Source organism: Hypomesus nipponensis, chromosome 26 (assembly GCF_054491055.1).
Source record: "Hypomesus nipponensis isolate SF chromosome 26, ASM5449105v1, whole genome shotgun sequence".
Classification (NCBI taxonomy): Eukaryota; Metazoa; Chordata; class Actinopteri; order Osmeriformes; family Osmeridae; genus Hypomesus; species Hypomesus nipponensis.
In genome coordinates this window covers 5268921-5288472 of record NC_140386.1, presented here as the reverse complement: position 1 = coordinate 5288472, position 19552 = coordinate 5268921, and the positions used below count along the sequence as shown (strand labels likewise).

General features: G+C 49.6%; 1 protein-coding gene across 6 annotated transcripts in view; it reads right to left on the bottom strand.

The window, feature by feature from the left end:
- pbx1b (pre-B-cell leukemia homeobox 1b) overlaps window positions 1-14564 on the bottom strand; it is a 48076-nt gene extending 33512 nt beyond the window's left edge. For all 6 annotated transcript variants that reach the window (XM_084692629.1, XM_084692630.1, XM_084692631.1 and 3 more), the window contains exons 1-2: window positions 13901-14564; window positions 12661-12734 (exon numbers count right to left, since the gene is read on the bottom strand). In XM_084692629.1, the coding sequence (XP_084548755.1) occupies window positions 12661-12734; window positions 13901-14088 (262 nt within the window). In that variant the 5' untranslated portion in view covers window positions 14089-14564. The remainder of the gene's footprint in view (window positions 1-12660; window positions 12735-13900) is intronic.
- Window positions 14565-19552: the final 4988 nt, after the last annotated feature.

Sequence of the window (19552 nt, the reverse complement as noted above, 5' to 3'; positions counted from 1 at the left end):
CATGTCACCTCCTTTAAATAAAAGTGTCATGCTCTGGCAGTTGGAACAGCAGGTGAATGTGGACAGAAATTGCTCTGGAAAATGATGACGGACCGTTAGAAGTGCATTTCCCTCCGTGGAAACAGGACGGGGCATGGATAAGTTTCCAAAAAATCCACATTCGTGCACCCAAAAACGGTTTCAGAGCCTTAAGTGGCAATTCTCACAAACCAGTCTTTACCCCGTGACTGGGGTTACTGTCACAGGTAGGACGGAACACAATGTCCACCAGACAGGCCTTCAAAAAAACGCGAAAGAAAAGGTTCACGAGGGTATATCTATGCAACCACTTACGTCTTGGAACACCCTCCGTTCAGCCTTTTCCTGAGAGCGCGACCCTTCAAACGTCATTCCTTCAGACGTGAAACCATCTGCAAAGACAGCCGACCAGTCCGTCAGCTCTTCAGCCAGTCAGTCATCCCAGCCTGTAATGCCTCTGGACCAGAAGATCCCCTCCTCCCCCTGGTCGACGCTTCCGGATCTGACACGAGACGTCCCCACGCCATGACGGACCCTCGACCCTCCCGATATGGCGTCCGCCAACGGTCGACGGCGATGACCCTGCTTTTCCCAGGCGCTCATCCTCAAACGCGAGTCGCCGTCGCGGGCAGGCATCTGCCCGGACGACAGCGGGGGAAGGGCCGGGGTCGGGGGGAGGGGGAAGGGTGCTGACACCTGTCTCTCCCGGGACGAGAGCCCTCCCCCTCCCTGTTTGTGAGGCGGGGGAAGGGGGGGCTAGCCCGGGCTGGCTGTCGGGCCCTGCCCTGAGACAGATGTGACAGGGCTGGTGACATGGTCCGGGGGCCCCATTCCGGGCGTTGAGCTCGGCTGGGCCCGTTGCCCAGGAGAGACACGGTGGTGGTGGGGGGGGGGGGGGGCCTCCATACTTAACCTGGACCGGCAGAGCGCCGAGTCTGCGACCGGAACGGATCCCATAGATCTTGGCGAGTAAACCTACCCACGGCATGCGGAAGAGAGATAACGGTCCCGGCGTTCCCCTTTCCGTTCCCTTCCCGACTGCTTTTCTTCCCCCCTGTTGTCATTCGCCTGGCTGTCCACCAGCACTGGGTCTATTATTCCCGCCCTCCGGCCACCGGCCCTACCGCCAGCCCTCCATCCTCCTCAAGTCGGAGGTCTCCATTTTGACATCCCTTCCAAATATTGATATTGTACGCGGGCCACCACTGTGTGACCTGGCGGTCGCCTCCTAATTGCTGCCAGGTCGGTGTTAAGGCGGCTATATATGAGAGCTGCCGTTCACCAATGTGCTCTCCGAGGCCACAGCCTTGTCGCTACACTGCCTCGACTCGTCTCGGGGCATCCCAAACGCCACGCGGAGTGTCTGCTCCGGAAGTGTCCGCGGGTTTGGCGGCGACGTCACGGGTGCGGCCCGCGGGAGTTGCGAGGCCGCTCAGCGTCGCTCTCCGACCACAGTCTGAGGGATGTGACAAATTGGCCTCGTTTTCCTTTGAATTAATCATAACTTTTGCTGACAGCTACCTGTGCCACGCCATCATCATTAGCAAGGAGAGGAAGGGCCCGTCCGCACATGATAAGATAGGAGGATACAGCTCGTTACCTCATTTTTCCTCCATTTATTGCGTTGACTCTTTTTGTCCCCCCCCTTCTTCCTTTACAGCAACACAGTAATCACAGACACAGTATTTTTTGGTGGGGCCGCAGTATCATCACAGCGTGTAATTTGATTTGTTTTGTTTTGCATAGATGAACAAGTGGGTCTGAGAGAACACTTTACATTGAAATTGTATGGCGGAAGCCACAAAGATCCTCTGAATGACTTGCTATGAGTGACAGTTTTCCACTATAGAATATTACCTTTGTCCAAATGGAGAATTGGACACGATTTTAAATATTGGATGTGAGAGCGCCAGCTAAACCATGCATATAATTCCCCTTTCACATCCCTCACATGATGAACCTACTGGATGACTGGCACAACGGGGCGACAGCCGCCAGAGAAATGCACTAGCAACAGAAGTCATTCATAAGCCATTGTTCCATCCCGACCCCATCAAAGAACAGCTCCGCTCCCCAGAATTGGGGAAGGCCCCCGCCCGTGATTGACAGCTCCATCTTTGTGGGGGAGGAGGGTGGAGGGTGGAGGGTGGGGGGGTGGGGGCCTTCGACAGGGGAGGCAGACGAAGAGACCGTCCCCGCCCACCGGCGCAAACGTGCTCGGAGACCCGTCATGAGCCGTCGAGGCGCTAAATCAATCATCTTAACGCGGGCAGAGAAATCTATGGAGTGCGACGCCTCGACTCAGCCTCGACGGAGTCTCGACTCCACCGGCGCACCCCCCAAAACAATCCTCCAGACGACCACCGCGTCATTTTGTGAGGCTAAGTCACTGTGGTATTTGCCCATCGCTCTCGTGCTCCACTTTTAATTGGGCTCGTATACTTGTTTAGCGTGGTCATTAAAGGTTATGACTGAAATGATGTCAAATCCCATCTGTTCGATACAAGGCGTGCCGTTCCGGACACAACGACTCGACCATCTAAGGATAAACTGAGGTGATGAACGCCCCGCGATAAACGCCTATCTGCTATCTCAAACGGCCTAGAATAGGCTATGATTCGAAACCATATTTATCCGACGGCTTCGGGTAAACAGAAGTGACATATGATGGGCGCGCGTAGCCTTACCCTTGTCATTGTCAATAGTGGCTGGATGTTGTGAGCACCACAACAGGGATATTTACTATGCTTGAATGAAGAGATATGGACAAAGTGGGCACTAGTCCATCAGCTTAGAAGCACGAGGGTGGCTATCACCCTTTCAAGACATCCAACGCAACCTCCAGTATATATGGGGCGGGATTCCAACCCATGTTGAGAAAGGAAGTCATATAAAAAAGCGCCAGGAAATAATATATGATAGTGAGAGACAATGGCCTCGTAACAGCCAGAATCCAAACAGACGAAAGGCACACAAATAACCGCTCCCCAGCATGTGCTGACATAGTTAAAAATGAAGAGGAATGTGCCGATGTAAAATTTCTCTACAAGCTGTTAATATTTTATGAGCACCCGTTCTGACACAGTGCAGTATCTCTAATTTGTACCGCGAGGATGGGGAGGTAGAGGGAAGAGCAAAAAGGAGAGAGAGCGAGAGAGCGAGAGAGTGACGGGGGGTAGGGAGGGAAAAGACAGGGGTAGAGGGGGGGGGGAGAGAGAGAGAGAGAGAGAGAGAGAGAGAGAGAGAGAGAGAGAGAGATGGAGAGGAAGATAAAGAAGGAAAGAGAGTGAGAGCTGGCAGAGGAAATCACTTGAACATGTACTGAATTGGATGGTGGTAAATTTAGAAATCAGCATGGTACACAGAACATTTGAAATGGCCCATTTAACAGCACTGTACTGTTAGTCCCAGACGATGGTGTTATTTGCATACTTCATATCAGATGAAGATGGATGTTGGAAATCAATGTCATTGAGATGAGCATTTTATCAAGGTTATGCTATCCCCCAAACTCCTAACGTCTCTTTATCTCATGTGTTGTCAGAATATTAAGTTATCAACCCAATCTCTTTGGATCGGAAATTGGAAACAGCAGTAGAAATGTGAAAGGAGCTACCAATGATAATATAGTCCACTATTACCTTGTCTCACTTGAAAAATGGCATTAGCACTATGTGGACAGATACAATTATTCTCCTGTAAAAAAAAACCAAACATCTTAGATTTCAGACAAACTGTAAATGTACCATTGTGTGACGTGCGTCTTGGAAAAGCCTGAGCTTGAGGATGACACGGCGCTTCATCAGCAGCCTCTCTGCCACCGGGAGTTCATAATCAGGATGTACAGAGTGTTCAGCTTTGCATCGATGACGGCTCACAGCTGATAGACATACTGTGGTGCCCTCCTCCTTTTCAGTCTCTCTCTCTCCCTCTCTCTTCCTCCCTCTCTCCCTCTCTCCCTTTCTCTCTCTCTCTCTCTCTCTCTCTCTCTCTCTCTCTCTCTCTCTCTCTCTCTCTCTCTCTCTCTCTCTCTCTCTCTCTCTCTCTCTCTCTCTAGGGAGGGAGAGTCATTTCCTTTGTCTGTGTGATTAGCCCTCCTTCCGTCACCGGGTGGCGTGTAGCTCAGGCTCCATCTCAAACCCAATGACTCTCACCTTTAGTTCATGCCGCCAGACATAAAAATGCCACGCCAGCCACAGCTCTGGAACGAAGGGGGCGCGGGAGCGAGACCAAGATCTAACAGGAACCCCGCACCCAAGGCCACACGGCCCCGGGGGAGGGGGGGCGGGGGGAGGCGGGGGTAGGAGGGGGGGGGGGGAGATGGCAGCAGTTTGGAGATGGTCCAGCCAGGCGTCTCCCTGCGTGTGACCCGTCACAGCGTCGCAAGCTCTTCTTGTTCACCCGCGAGTTGGAATGCGACTTCGGTCATCAATCGTCCGTACGTTTGTTTACGAGACCCCCCCACTCCCCCCCCCCCCCCCCACCCACTCACCCCTCACTCCCCACCCGCCGCCCCCTCACCCCAAAAGACCGGGGCACTGGCGTCGCAGCGAGGCAGGCACGGCAGGAAGATGACAGCCATTTATAGAAAAGGCGGGACTGACTATGGTCGAGGCAGTAAGCAACTATTTCTGGAAAAGGGCCCTGTGTGGATCACAAAGAGCTGTCAGCAGTATCAAACAGGTCCACGGTGGAATGAAATCACAAGCCAGGAGAAAATGCAATCAGACAACAGCTTGTTTTTTGCACCAGGCAGAGCTTTCACCGAGCTTAGAAAGATTCCACGTTCCAGGAAACTGCTTTCGTGCTCGTTGGTTTGATCAATCACTTCTCTTTAGTCCAAAGTGGTGTTCGCAAAAAACAATATGGATAAATGAAAAAGCTGTAGAATCTACAGGTGTAACGTGTGTGTTTTACATGTCGGATAAAACGAGACGACGCTTTAAATAACAATATGAACTCTGCCCTCGGAGCACGTGAAAATGTGAACGCGAATGCTTTGGCAAACGTTTGAATGCACTCTCAGGGCGCAAGGTTGGTGTGCCTCCAGTGCCAACCTCCCCTGACCCCTGCTGATGTTACAGCACATCTCGTCCCCCCCGCCCGCTCCGCACACCCACTTCCCCCGCCATGTCGCTGGGGTTTGCGCTGGGAAGCCATCCAAAACCAGCGCTCAGTTCGGCTCCGGAACATTTGTTTCCTTTCGGGGGGGGGGGGGGGGGGGCCTGCAGGGCCCAACATGCTCCCTCTAAACAGTTTCCCTCGCCATTTATTGTAGCAGGCTGGGTTATTTTAGGTCGGTGCGGATTGGCACCTGGGACATAAAGTTGACGCAGCACTTGGCGCCACTCTGGTGGTGCCAGTTGATTAGCCCAACTGGCCCAGGGACAGGGCCGTAGCCATGGAGTCAACATCGGGGAGGGGACAGCGAGCGTGGTTGCCTGTCGTAGCGTAGCACATTTGTATTTGTATATCAATATATTGGGGGGGACATTTTGACCAGATTTGAATATAGGGGGGGGGGGGGGGAGATATGTACAGCCTTGGGACGTACAATCCCTTACTACAGGCTATGGGTAATGTCTTGTCCTTGTGATATGCTGGGTTGGGGATACTGAATGTGTAAAGTGATATGTGTGGGGAGGCCTAGCGGGCGAAACTGAACTGAATGAATCCAGTGCAAATTTCTTTTGTTCCTTAGACATAGTGAAAATTCCCAATAAAGGACTATTCCACACATTTGTCTTAATAACTGTCCCTTGGAGCAGTTTGTCAGAATGACCCAGTAGGGAGACAAGGAGCAGTAATGAGGAACAGCAGCTGATTACCTCCATACATTAGCTTGGCTAATTATCAGCTATTTGCATAGACGGGTAGCTTCACCGTGATATTTAAGCTATTGTCCTGCAGGGAGGCTCACTCCTCAGTTATCCTTGTTTCTAGGGAGATGGATAACTCACTGACTACAATCTGTGTTAGCGATAACTGGGAACTAGTGATCTAGCATCATTTACCAATCAGTTGACAATATTGCTGTTTTACAACAACTCCCTCTCATTCAAATGCAGACAGCTCCTCGGCCTAGCATGTGAAACACAAAACAATCGAGGGCAGCACTCGGAGGAACAGTAGAATCATAATCTGATAACTTCACAGGAATTGATATCATATTGTGTTTCCCAGAAAGGGACACAGATATGCCATTGTGATTGCCTTGTTTTATTCCCCCCCCCCCCCCCACACTGAAGGAAATGCAAACCCTTTTGGGAGGATGAGAGAGTAAGAGAGAGAGAGAGAGAGAGAGAGGAGAAAAAGAGACACAGAGGAAGAGAGAGACACACGGAGAGGGAGAAAGAGAGACTGAGAAGGAGAAGGGCACCACAGTATGTTTATCAGCTGCGAGCCGTCATCGATGGAAAGCTGAACACTCTGTACATCCTGAACATGAACTCCCGGTGGAAGAGAGGCTAGTTACGGAGAGAGAGAGAGAGAGAGAGAGAGAGAGAGAGAGAGAGAGAGAGAGAGAGAGAGAGAGAGAGAGAGAGAGAGAGAGAGAGAGAGAGAGAGAGAGAGAGAGAGAGAGAGAGAGAGAGAGAGAGAGAGAGAGAGAGAGAGAGAGAGAGAGAGAGAGAGAGAGAGAGAGAGAGAGAGAGAGAGAGAGAGAGAGAGAGAGAGAGAGAGAGAGAGAGAGAGAGAGCTCTTGGGATATATTTGGAGACCTTCAAATCAAGCTGGGGCTGTTACATGTGTGTGAATGTGTGTGTGTGTGTTAGAGAGAGAGAGACACACAGAGAGAGAGAGAGAGAGAGAGAGAGAGAGAGAGAGAGAGAGAGAGAGAGAGAGAGAGGTTCTCAGTTTCTCAGTAATGGGAATATATCATGTTGTTTTCAGGAAAATCCACTTAAATATGCACATACCGTTATGCACACACAACACAATAACACACAACTTGTCTCTGATAATGGAACAAGAGAGTGAGGACAGATAACATCTTTGACCACTCCAAAAGATAAAAATACACACACACACACAACCCGGTGTGCGCACACACACACGCGCGTACACACACTGGTGTACTGTAAAGTGACAGATCCACTGCTTTACAGTGTTAAATATCAGATGCAAATGAAAAGAGAAAATCCATCATGACTCTAACGTGGCCTGATGGGAGGGGGGCGGGCGCTCTCCGGCGAGGAGCGGCGCGGCGGGAGGAGGGTGATGTATGGAGGAGCTGGATGAGAGGTGAAAAGCGTAGCGAGACAGACGGGGGAGGGGAGGGGGGTGGGAGGGTGGTGGTGAGGCTGGGCGGGAAGGAAGGAGGGAGGGCGGGCGATGGGTGCAACGCAGTCCAACCCCCCCCCCCCCACCCCCCTCCTCCGCCAGACTCCTGAGGGCCCAGGGCAAAAGTAGAATAAATGTTGATTAGTGTTGATTTTGTCCGACGAGCACCAGGCAACTGACAGTGGGACTAAGCCGGAGCGAAAGGCAACCATTAATCTTGGTCTGGTTTAAGTAGTGTATATTAATTTGTGTCATTTCCACGACGTGGAGAGAGAGAGAGAGAGAGGCCACTCCCTCTCTCCCTCTCTCGCCCTCCCTCTTTGCCTCTCTCTGAAGCCACGGCGTTGGAACGCCCCGGCTCTCACGGGCGTACAGTGGAAGGCTTGGAGGTGGTGCCTACATTGAGCTGCGGGGGGGGAGAGAGGGAGGGGGGAGGGGAGAAGAGGAAATGAGATTCCGAGCCCTGCATTAAGGAAAATGAACTCCTGGGGGGGTTGGTATGGCAACCGCATTTTGAAAGTGCCATTGCATGTTCAATTTAATGTACATAACAAATTTGTGGACTTTATTAAATTCGTAACATATTAAGGAGGCGAGCAGAGAGAGTCAAACCAAACCTACGGGGATTGACATCACAAATAAATCCGGTAAAAAGGAGTCGGAGAGCCAGAACAGTGACATTTAAGCAGCCGTATCCATTTCTAAAGCAGTGAGCTCTGCAGTCAGTTCCCATTCAGACTGTGGAGAGTTCTGGACTGTGCTTCACCACCCTGCCATCCATTCCCCTGCTTTCTGTATGGCAGTCTGGGTTCGTGGAATTTAAATGAGAATTTCATGAATAGCATTGTCTTGATCTTCGGTTTGCTATTCCACATCTAAACCACATCTGTATATCCTCAAATCTGGCCAAATCTCAGTCATGGCTGGCACAATATGGAAGTATTAAGGGAAGACAAAGTCATCCTGGAATAACTGGATCAATTTCCCCGCAAATGTGATGTCGTTGTTAATTACCGAATCGCACAGCAGTAACATTCCTATAATTAAGCTCCTTAATATGATTAACATGTATCAATTAGGCCACTGACAAACTGCATGATTTACAAAGTCACCACGTTGTGCTCTGGGTGGTGAGCACGCTGACAAAGTGTCACTGGCGCTGGTGCCGCCCATTAACCCAACCTCTTCACCTTGCCATTCCGCACCCTTGAGTCCAACACCACCACCGCGGAAGACACCGAGACGATGGTCCACCCCCCCCCCCCAAAAAAAAGGCCCGTTCTTTCCCCGTGTCGCCTCCGCCTCTGATTCCACTGTAGTACGAGCGGAATTAGGCTTCCCGGGCTGGGCTGCTGGGGGTGATTAGGCAGCGAGATAGTGAAAACAGCTGCGAGAGGCTAGCTCCGCTACCTCTCCTCTGAATGCTGCTGCATCAGCATAGAGGAGCCGGGGGATAAGGCGGGAGACAAAAAGCTGCACGTATTAGCATCGACGCTGCGCCCGCCGGGAAGGCCGCGAGACGGGGAAGCGCAGCCCTGTCGCACAGGATGAGAAAAGACGTGCACACATCTCCTGTACTGGTACAAACGCGGGATTAACGGTTTCAGGCTGCTCGTCTGCGTTTACATTAAGGCTGAACAAAGACAGACCCGAGGCATTTGTTTGAGGAAATAGGCTGGCTGGAATGAACACCAAGCTTCGAAGGCCACTTTCAAAAGAAAGTACATGCTATGTGTTTACGCCGGGGTTTTCCAGTGTGACACAGTCCCGAAAATGGCAACGTTGAACCAACACACACTGTCGTGTATGACTAAAGCTCAGCCTTAAACTGAAATTGGTGTGCATAACCGTCATAGCTGAAGTCGGAGTCTGAAGCACAAATAAGTATTTCTTTCCAGTCGTCATGACGGTTGTTGTAAATTGTTTACATTACGACATGCTACAGAGTGAGCACTGGACTCCAGGGGTAAGAATAGGCAGATACCAGGCATGCAGATGTACTGACAACTGTACTGTACACCCCACCCCCGGTAATCAGATCTCTGGTTCATTTCACCCCCCCCCCCCTCCCCCTCCCCCCCCCCCCCTCCCCTCGAATGTTACCCCTCTGCCGTCTGTAAAACACTCAATTTTCACCTTCCAAAAAACAACATTACATCACTCCGCTAGTCATTTTTATAAATGGAGGATACCCCAGGCGCGAAACCTTACACTGTTCAAACACGGGCCACGAGAAAACTGGCCTTTTGTTGAGGTTGAGGGAGAAAGGAAAAAAATGAACAAGGAGAAGGACCAGCGCATACATACAGGGGCTCTCAATCAGGGAGCGTGGTTTGTTTGACGCTGGTGGGAAATTTATGATATTGGCGAGGTGTTTGCGGAGGTCACGTCCGATCATTTTCGAGACAATTTTGTCAAGCACTTGCTTATCTGAAGAGGCCCTTTTCATCAACTGAAAAACCAGATGTTGTCAGAAGACATAACTCACTGGGCACAACCTGGGAAGACAAGGGAGGCAAATAATAGAGCACGGAATGCATTGAAATACGAACGCGTGATTCCAATTTGCATTCTTTAGGAACGAATGTTCCTTAGCAACCTTTTAAGTCCTTGGGTATAAAAACACTGTATTCAAGTTTGGATTGAGCTGTGTCACATTTATACGATGTGTCTCATTACTGTATATGAGGATATACAGTTATATATGTAACACAGCAGCACATGGTTAAGGTTTCATTGCCTAATAGCATTGGAGTCAATTTGTTTGGATGTATTTTTGGAAAGTCCCCCATGCCAGGCCCTCTTATAACACAACTGTTGCTGGTGTACTTCCACTCATACACACACTACAGTTCCAGACTTTGCAAGCAAAGTTGAATAGAATAGTCCATAAGGTGAAGTGAAGTTAAGCAGTACTATATATGTAAAGACATTTCCTACAGAGTCAGACAGAAATTCCTTTCAGTAAAAAGACAACCAGAATATGCCTGAAAAGAAACCAAACAGTCAAGAAAGAACCCCCCCCCCCCCCCCCCCCCCCACAAAAAAAAAGCCAACGTGTAAAGAAAGGAAAGGTGGCCGGGTTTAAATTGAGTGTTCCTTCCTTCTCCCTTCCTCTCGGGTGTAAACACACCATTGTGCTTGTTTATGCTGGACAATATTTCTGTTGGCCACTTTTCACAGCGGCCCCGGTTGAGATTCAGCGAGCAGGTCAGGAGTTCAGGCCTATTCAGCACTGGAACTCTGTCCTACAGGTGCGGTCCTGTGCTCTGGAGACTGTCACGGACGTCCCCAACTGGGCAGGGACGAGGAAAAGGGAAACAGGGAAATAGAGTGCACTGCCCGCGACAGTCGGAGCATTCGCAGAAAGGTCAAATGTTCAGTCTCACCTTTGAATTTCAAAGCTGCTTTGTATTTTCGAAATGTATTTCCTATGTGTTTTAATCCACGCGCGACGGCCTTTGCGTGGCTGGAAAAATGACCCACTAACGATGTCTCTCTTATAGCGTGTCAACTATTCAATAGGCCCTCGAACTCCGTCGAAATGAAACACACCAAATAAATAATCCAATACTCAAAATCCAACAGTTTATATGACGACACCACACCACAAAATAAGTGTGGAGGGGGGAGAAAATCAGGACTGAATTAGCCTCACACACGCGTAGCGTCCAAGCTCTCTGAGAGAGGCTCACATTCCGAAGGCAGGCCAGAGGCCTGCGCCGTGTGCTCCCTTTCTCTTTATTTACATAGAAAAACCCGGCAGACTTTTCCGGACTGAACTTTACATGGCTTCCCTGAGTGGGGGTTTTAAAGAGTATTTTACAGCAGGATGCATCATAAGGCTTTTAACTATTTGGCAGCTGGCCTAGACGCGCGGCATTATAGATCACTCGTCAGAGGTGTTCGTCCACACTAACTGTTGGGGGAAAATGCTCCCGTTTTATACACCGAGGCAACCCTATGAAGCGGGTTTAAAAACGGACCGTAAACGGTAAACCTTTGAGTAGCTCCGCATCCTAATTAGGACATTATGTAGACGCTGACGTCGTGGGGACTCTTTTTTTTCAAACAAAAAAACGATCCAAAAAACGATCAAAAGTACTCGTGAATGTACTTGTGTTGTCCACACCAACATCCCCGATTCCGTCGCCGAGGGGATCTATAGAAGGTCACCGACGGAGAGCGAAAAGGAAAGGGTGCACAGCGAGGAAGAAGTTCAACTTACTTTGTACTCTGTGAGGAGCCGAACTTTGGATGAACTCTGTGAAATGCCAGGGAGTGAAACACTATGCATAACAGTGTCATCCCTCCTCCAACCCTCCCTCCCCCAACACACACACACACACAACTTACAAACACACACACACACACACAACCCCCCTTCCAAAAAACCGACAGAGACAACACAAAAAGAAAAGCGTCCCAGCAGGCCTCAAAAGGCCCCCTGCTTTCCTGAGACAGTGGCCGATTCAGGGTGAACTACGTGGGGGCTCGCGGCCTGACAGCAGGGGGTTGAACTTCAATGAAAACAGAACGGCAGAGCAAAATTCCACGCGAGCAAGAAAATAAACAGGATAGGCTGTCCACAGACGACACTTCCACAGTCTCGGAACACAACTGAAACTTTATCGAGGATACAAAAGGGGAACGACTTTCTCGTCTGTATATTTCATGCACTAATGGCTGTGAAACCCACCGGAACTTCAGCCTTCCACATTAAACCACACAGCGATGGCATCTCAACATCTTTCCAAGTACAAAAACCTGCCAGAGTCCGATTCCACACTAGCCTTAGATAAGAGCGGAAGGGAGAAGATGCACACAGGCTATTATTCTGCACGGCCCTGACTGCTATGTCTGCCTATTTAAAAAATGTCAAAAGGGGAAAGGGGTTTAAGAAATATGACTTCCACGCAATGTAATTGCTCTTACAGCAATTATTCTAGTGACAGGGCCTCTAACAACATAAATGAAAAGTCACAACTGAATTACATTCGACACATTCTCCAGATTAGACAGGTTCCATTCAGATATGGTAATCTGCCTCAATACTCTCCATCATCCCTCAAAACTATTACATGGCTTACTCACATTCACATCAATGTGCTGTACAGTCAATTGGACAATGGCAAATTACAATCTTGGTACAGTATGTTTCTTAAGGTGACGTGATTCTGAAAACAACCTGCAACAGGTTTTGCAATGTGAATGTCGGTGTAAATGAACAATGTGGCTTGCTTACACTACTTCCCTTCCTTTAACAATGGCTTCCCGTCTACAAACTGGGAACTCAAAATCATCGTATCTTGTCCTTTATGTCGTTACCGGTTGTCATTGGAAGTGAGGAAACGGGCCTACCTGTTTTTTCTTTGATTTCACACAAAACGTTGAAGAGAGCTGGCTTCATTCTGTGGCAATTCAAGGCGTGTTTCCTGCAACAAAATATAGTGACTTCAGAGATCTCAAATAAAACCGGTCAAGATATGCTGTGGTTTTATTTCAGCTGTCTGGCTGCTATGCTGTAAACATAGTCCATGTCACGATAATTCATTATTTAACAATGTCAGTAAATTACATAAATGTATTCCAAAAGCCATTAGAGCACTTGTGCGATTGTTTAGTTACTCGTCGTGTTTTTACTCCTTGGATAAGATTATTCAAATAAGGGCCCGTGAACGATGCGCTGCCTTTGTGAGTTAATATGTTAAAATACTGAGTTTTTGTTAAGACCATTCTAGAGGTGATTTGAGTCTTAATCGGTAAATTATGAACTCCAAATTATATATCTATAAATGTGTCATTATAGTTTAGTTGTCGCTGGCACAAAGTTAAATAACCAAACATTTGTAAGACAATGCCTTCTATAATTAGGCCCAATAAAATATTTTTAAAATGGTCTTCTAAATTGCATCTTCTCGTTGATCAATGTACGGCGGAAATAACAAAAGTTTCATTTTTGGCCTATTAACAGAGTTTCGGGATATTTTGACAGATTTCTCTCCTCCTGGTCATCCACGTTGTAAACACTGCCTACGAGCCGAGTGAAGGCTGCAATACCTACGCCTGAGCAACTATTGATTCTGTTGATGTTAGAACAGGGATTTTATGAGATGTCTAAATGTGTCAATGTGAAACATATTGATATTGAACATTGCATTCCCGGTGTTACACTTTCCCAAATTATTTGAATGTTACAAATTAATTACTTAATTGTGTACTTCGGATTTTTGTCAATATTTCTTTCATAAAGTAAATTGCCATTCTATAGCCCATATGCTATACTATCCTAAATGGTTGACCTGTTATCTTTCTATCCCTTAAAAATAGTCATACGAGTACTTCATAAAACTAGTATTAGTGCAGTGGTAGAAGTAGTAGTGGTAGTAGGTACAGTGTCATTTTATTTGCCGAAAATGTGTTAGTCATGTTCTGAAGTGGGCTTATTATGTGTCCTTGTGCGTAATTCTGTTCCATCAATATTCCATCATTTTGTGATGGTAACCTCAAAGACGTGCGAGACTTTTCGTTGTTGAATGCAGTTTTACATTCACTCACCGTCACTGTTGACAAGGCTACAGTCTTATGGCGAACATCTTACCTTGCTTGAGCTTCATCCAGACTTTGGTCTGTGATGGTCATTATTTGCTGTAAAATGTCTCCAATGTCCTGTTTTCGTCCATCGCCGTCGGTTCCACCAGTGCCTTCCTGCATATGTTGTGACAGGCCAGGGTGCCCAGCCATACCTACACCCGCATGAGAGTGCATCAACCGTGGCTGCTCGTCCATCTCTTCCGATCTAATGTGTTTCCTCACCTAAGAGTCAATTGCGAATATTTACGAAAATCCTTACAAAATTCCGACGCGAAGCTATTGCGCACAACCGATTCTTTGTAGCCTACGCTCGTTCGCGCTGTTGAGTTCGCAACCAAGATCAGAATCGGAGAGGAAGAGAAACAAGCCCTCTCGCTCTCTCCCAGCTGGTCTACGCTGAATGTGAAATCTGATCTGAAATGCTGCCTTGAGCAGAGCAGGCAGTGCGTGGAAAGATAAGCAGAGCTCAACTACAGCTGAATTCAGACCTCTTCTCCTTTCATATGGCGCAGTCAGAGATCCAGAGAGGCAGGACCTTCTAAAGAATACAATGTGCCGTGACGAAGGTGGGTTTATGGGTTATTTCGACTTATTCCATCGGCTTGCTTTTGTTATGTACAGTATGAGGCTGGCAAGCACATAGCGAGAGTATGAGAGCCAGACTCCGCCTACGCGACATGATTGGGAATATAGTCCATTTAGCCCCACCTTGAGGTGCCTCTCATGAAACGTCAATCATGGCACTGTAAGGTGGGATGCAGCAGTAAGATCAGAGACGGGGCCAGCGTAAGCACCGAGACAGTTCGGAGTGGCAACTCCGTGATGGATAGAGCCTGAACTCCAAATAAATAATAGTAGCTGACACGAGGGGTCTGCCGAAGTTTCCCCCTCTGACCAGAGGAAGACCTCCATTTTCTCTACTAGACTCCATTTAATTGTCCTCGCTATTGCCAAGAAATAGATTCATCCCATCGAGGAGAAGAACACTAATCCAAAAAAAAATCGACTCCCCCCCTTTCATTTATTAAAGTTATTAGATAGATAAGGTGCTTATTAAAAGATTAACGGCTTCGAAATCCACACGCAAACTGATGAATGCAACACATCGACGGCTGTAGTTGACCCCTCCTCCTGCCAACAAATTCCTCATGACACAATATCCTATTCATAAGATCACAAAGTGACAATTATTTTGGTTTATTACCCCCGTGAGTTTAGACGGCCTCACATTGTTTATCTTTTCAGGTATGTCGGAGGGTCTCGCATGGCTGGGCTTGGCTGGGTCCCTCCTAATATAAGCCGGTGACCCATGATGTGCAGTCAAGCAGGAAGGGCCGTCTAGAGTGCTTGGCCAGGCTGAAATGTGCCCTTCAGCTCCAGCGCTAGCCCAGTGCCCTCCGCACTACTCCTGCTCCTGCTACAGTGGGCAGGGGGGGGGGGGGGAAGCGCTGTAGAGTGGAAATGAAGCATGATCAAAACTAGCTTTCGACATGCAGGACACTGGCCATGAGGTAACCGACTCTGCGTTCCCACACAATACCACACGGCTCTTTAACGCGGGTACCGAAATTAGACCAGTTGCCCACCGTTACACTGACATTACTTGAGGAGTTTCAGTCGATATTTTGGATGTCTCTTCTGCTTCAGATGGCTGTTGAAAACAGGCAGTTGAGATGTATCTCCGGAATAGCGTTCCAAAGCTGCTTTGCATACAGGTTTGAAGTGTACTGACAGTGACATCTCACACTGGCTCCTGGAGTCCCAGGTGAGGCTGTTGTTGTTCTTGAGTGAGGTGCGTTTCCCCCCCCCCCACCCTCCACCCCCCATCTCCCCCCTCCAACCCCCCCCCCCCTCTCTCTCTCTCGTGCGCGCCTGTGAAACACAGCCTATGTAAATTGTGAGTGGAATATGTATGATGTATACGGGTGGTGAGTGTGGCTAAGTTTCCCTGCCATCTGCTAAGTGGTAGAATAATGAGAATACCTGAGGGGGTCTCTGTTACACCAGACATTCGCGCAGCTCGCAAGCATCTGCCGAGCGCTGATAGCAGCCAGCGCATTTCGAAAAAGGAAAACATGTAGGTGGGTTTTCAAGCTTCGAAGCAAGGTGACCATGATAGAAAACTATTTGAGGTTTTTGGAATTCTCCTACACACCTGTACAGTAGGAGTGGCCGCACAATCAAATTGGCAATGTAAAGTGTGCAAACAGTACCGTTTGAGAGTCATGTGCTTGTTCATTCCCTGTGGACAAATATGATCCACTCTAATGTGATATTCTCTCTGTGATACTGTCCGCGTTATTAAAAGTAACAATAGAAACTTCTATCAGTCCTGTCAAATATTACACCAAGGTGGAAGAACCGCTTGTCTATAAATTACTGCACTGGATATCTCGGTGGGATTGAGGACAGCCTAGCTACTTTCATCGTCAAAATTCACTTTTTTCCCCCCATGTACAGTACAGTCCCTTACGTTATATATTCTGTATTATAAGAGTAGAGACTACATTCCAGTAAACCAAAGAAAGATTGACCGAGTCCATCCAAACAACAGCCTTAAGGAAGCTGAACCCTCCTATCAATATCAATGATTGCATAGATATGCATGAGGTCACAATTCTCTTTTTTGACAAGGCGCGAGGCATGAATTCTGACAGGCCCTGATTGACAAGCTGCAAAAGATGGGCCCGACGCATCAAACGGCGCCATGAATTCATGCCCAGCCCTATATCACGTTTCTCATCGACGAAAAAGCTCCCGCGTAATCACTTAAACCACTCACACACGACGCAACAGCACAGGACAGCAAGCAGTCTTCCCCACCAGGATCAACCCTGTACGGGGTGTGGACGCGTGTGGGACTGTAGAGGGTGCGGACGTGTGCGTCCTGTATAGTACGTGCATGTGTGTGTGTGTGTGTGTGCCCTGTACACACGGTGTGTATGAGTGTGCGCGACCTGTACAGGGTGTGTGTGTGTGCCCTGTATAGTACGTGCATGTGTGTGTGTGTGTGTGTGTGTGCCCTGTACACACGGTGTGTATGAGTGTGCGCGACCTGTACAGGGTGTGTGTGTGTGCCCTGTATGGTGTGTGCGTGTGTTAAGCAGACCTTCACGGCCTCTCACCCTGCTGCTCTGAGCCTGAGAGTGGCTGAGGGTGACTGGAGCTGACAGGGCAGTGGTTGGAGGTGGATCATCCGTCCTCCAGAGCTAGCAGAGACAGGGAGCTCCTTACTGCAGGCCCCAAGTCGACACCGTGTGACGACGGGGTTGTGTTGTGCGGATAAAAAAAGGAAGAAATCGCCCCTCCCCCCCCCCCCCCCCCATCCTGGATGTTTCGAGGGCGTCTTTCACAAGCGGCGCTCAAGACATTGGCTGCCGCTTCTATCACAGTGGTTTCCTGTGTTGTGAGGACGTGCCTGCGAAATCAGGATGGAATAAGTGCAATAACGACCCCGTATTCGTACTTGTGCGACTGATTCATGGTTCCTTTGAGAGGGAATATGTTGTTGTTTGACTGTTGTCCGACAGGACTTCTATATCACTGATGCTTACTGTCTCTCTCCCTCTGACTGCCATTATTGGTATTGAGTATTTTTTGGGATCAGTATGTAAACGAGATGGCTCCGGATGGCATCCTTGATTCTAGACACTAGAACCATGGAGCAATGATGAACCCACTGAGGACTATCTCCCTCCTGCTCCTTGCTGTGGTGTCACAGCTGCGCCTTCCCCCCAGTGGGCGGGGCCGAGCCTGAGCCATCCGTCAGGCGGTCAGCCAATCGTGTCCACGGAGCCACGCGTCTCGCGGTCAAACTCGCAGGTGGCGACTCGCCTCCGGAAAAGACGCTTCCGTGCCGCGCCCGGCCTCTCTTAGCGGGTGACCATGTGGGGGGGGGGGGGTGGTGGTGGGGGGGGGGTTTGGGTTGGTGGGGGGGGGGGGGGTGAACACGGGCGAGGGAAGACACGCAGCACAAGCTGGTGGGAGCAGACGGTGGAGTGAGCGGAGTCCATCGGGGGGGGGGGGGGAGGGGGGCGAGGTCTGAATGGATCGATACATCACAGAACAAAGGGGAACTGTGCTTCAGAGCCCCCCTCCCTCCCCCCCCCCCCCCCACGCCCGCCGATCCAGACAGGGCCCATTGCTCAACTCGCTTGTCACGGCGCTGGATCACAGGCGTCTCTCTCGCGCGCGCGCGCACGTAACCCCCTTGCGGGGGGCACCGCCGCCGGGCTGCGCAGCTCCGGAGAGCAACAGACAAGCGGCTGGGGGGAACGAGGCGAGCGGAGCTCTGTGTGCACCCCGGTAGACCTGGGGGATAAAGCACCTCCGTGCTGTCTGGTGCCTCGCGTTCACCCACACTTGGCGCGCCGTGCACGCCTCGTCACAGAGCTGGCGGCGGGAACGATAATCCGTTTGTCGTATCTAAAACGGCGAGACTTCCTGGCCAGCACAGGAAGCTTCCTGTCCCACCGTGTCAACATTGCACGACCAGGTACTTGAAATAGGAAACAATTTAAGTGTTCCAATTGGTGCCATTGCAAGAAACGTAATGTGAGGCAGATGGAAATAATTATTAGACGACATTACAATTTCAAACTCGGGAAATGGACCGTATTTCATGTCTCGGCTGCCGCCGTCTTAAATGGAGCTTTAGGCAAACCCCAGATAAATTAGGAGACAACCGTTGACTCAGCATTTTGTCGCCCCGGCGATCCGTTGACCCTGAGGACTGGCGGGGAGAAAATGGAGAAATGCTCGTTTTAATGCCTATCCGATATATACGGCATCTACCTCGAGACGGGGGCCGAGCAATCAACCACCAATCCATTAGACAGAGATGTTTTTCAAAGATTGACGCGTTATTGTGCCCGTCGCCCGGGCTCTGGCTCGCGTTCAAGGTTAACCTTTTAGAGACGCCTGATTGTTGCTAGAAGGTTAAACAACACATTAACATGCATTAAAATATTAAATTATGGCTCCATTTGCTATATGAGAGGGAAAAAACAACAACATAAAAAAGGCTTTTAAAATTATGAAGGCACTTGATGAAGTGGCGCACGGCGGCGGCGGCAGCGTTTGCCGCCGTGGCGGAGGTGCTGTTGGGGGGGGGGGGGGCCAGGTGGTTTTCAGATGGGCGGACTGGGTACTAGCTTTGGCAGGACAGGGGGCTTCTTTAATGGTCAGGTTAATGAACCGACGCCGGGGGGGGGGGGGGGGGGTCAAGTATTCAAGCCTTTGCAATTAAGGTGACTTTTCCCCATGCGAGGCCGCCCGAGACACGGGAGGAGAGACGGACCCATCTGTCACACCCGCCGCCGTGCCGGTCCCAATTCCGGCCTCATCCAAACCCCGGACGCCCAGTATGGGCACGGACGAGCTATCGGTCTTGAACGCGACCCACTCCCGCACGCGCTGGAGGCAGCTTCGAGGTCCAGCTTACTCTGTCTTCCGGCGTGTTCTATTGACTGAGTGAGCGCTTCTGATTGAGCGAAGCCTCATGTCTCTGAGTGATGTACGGCCTCTACCTTGTTGGAGGAGATAACCAATTAACCCATCTGAGCGTTCTGGGATAGCCGCAGTGGCAGTAGTGGCTCCCTGACCATCTCGTCCATTTAGGTAATTGAAGGATTGGAAAAGCCATCCCGTCGTCTACCGG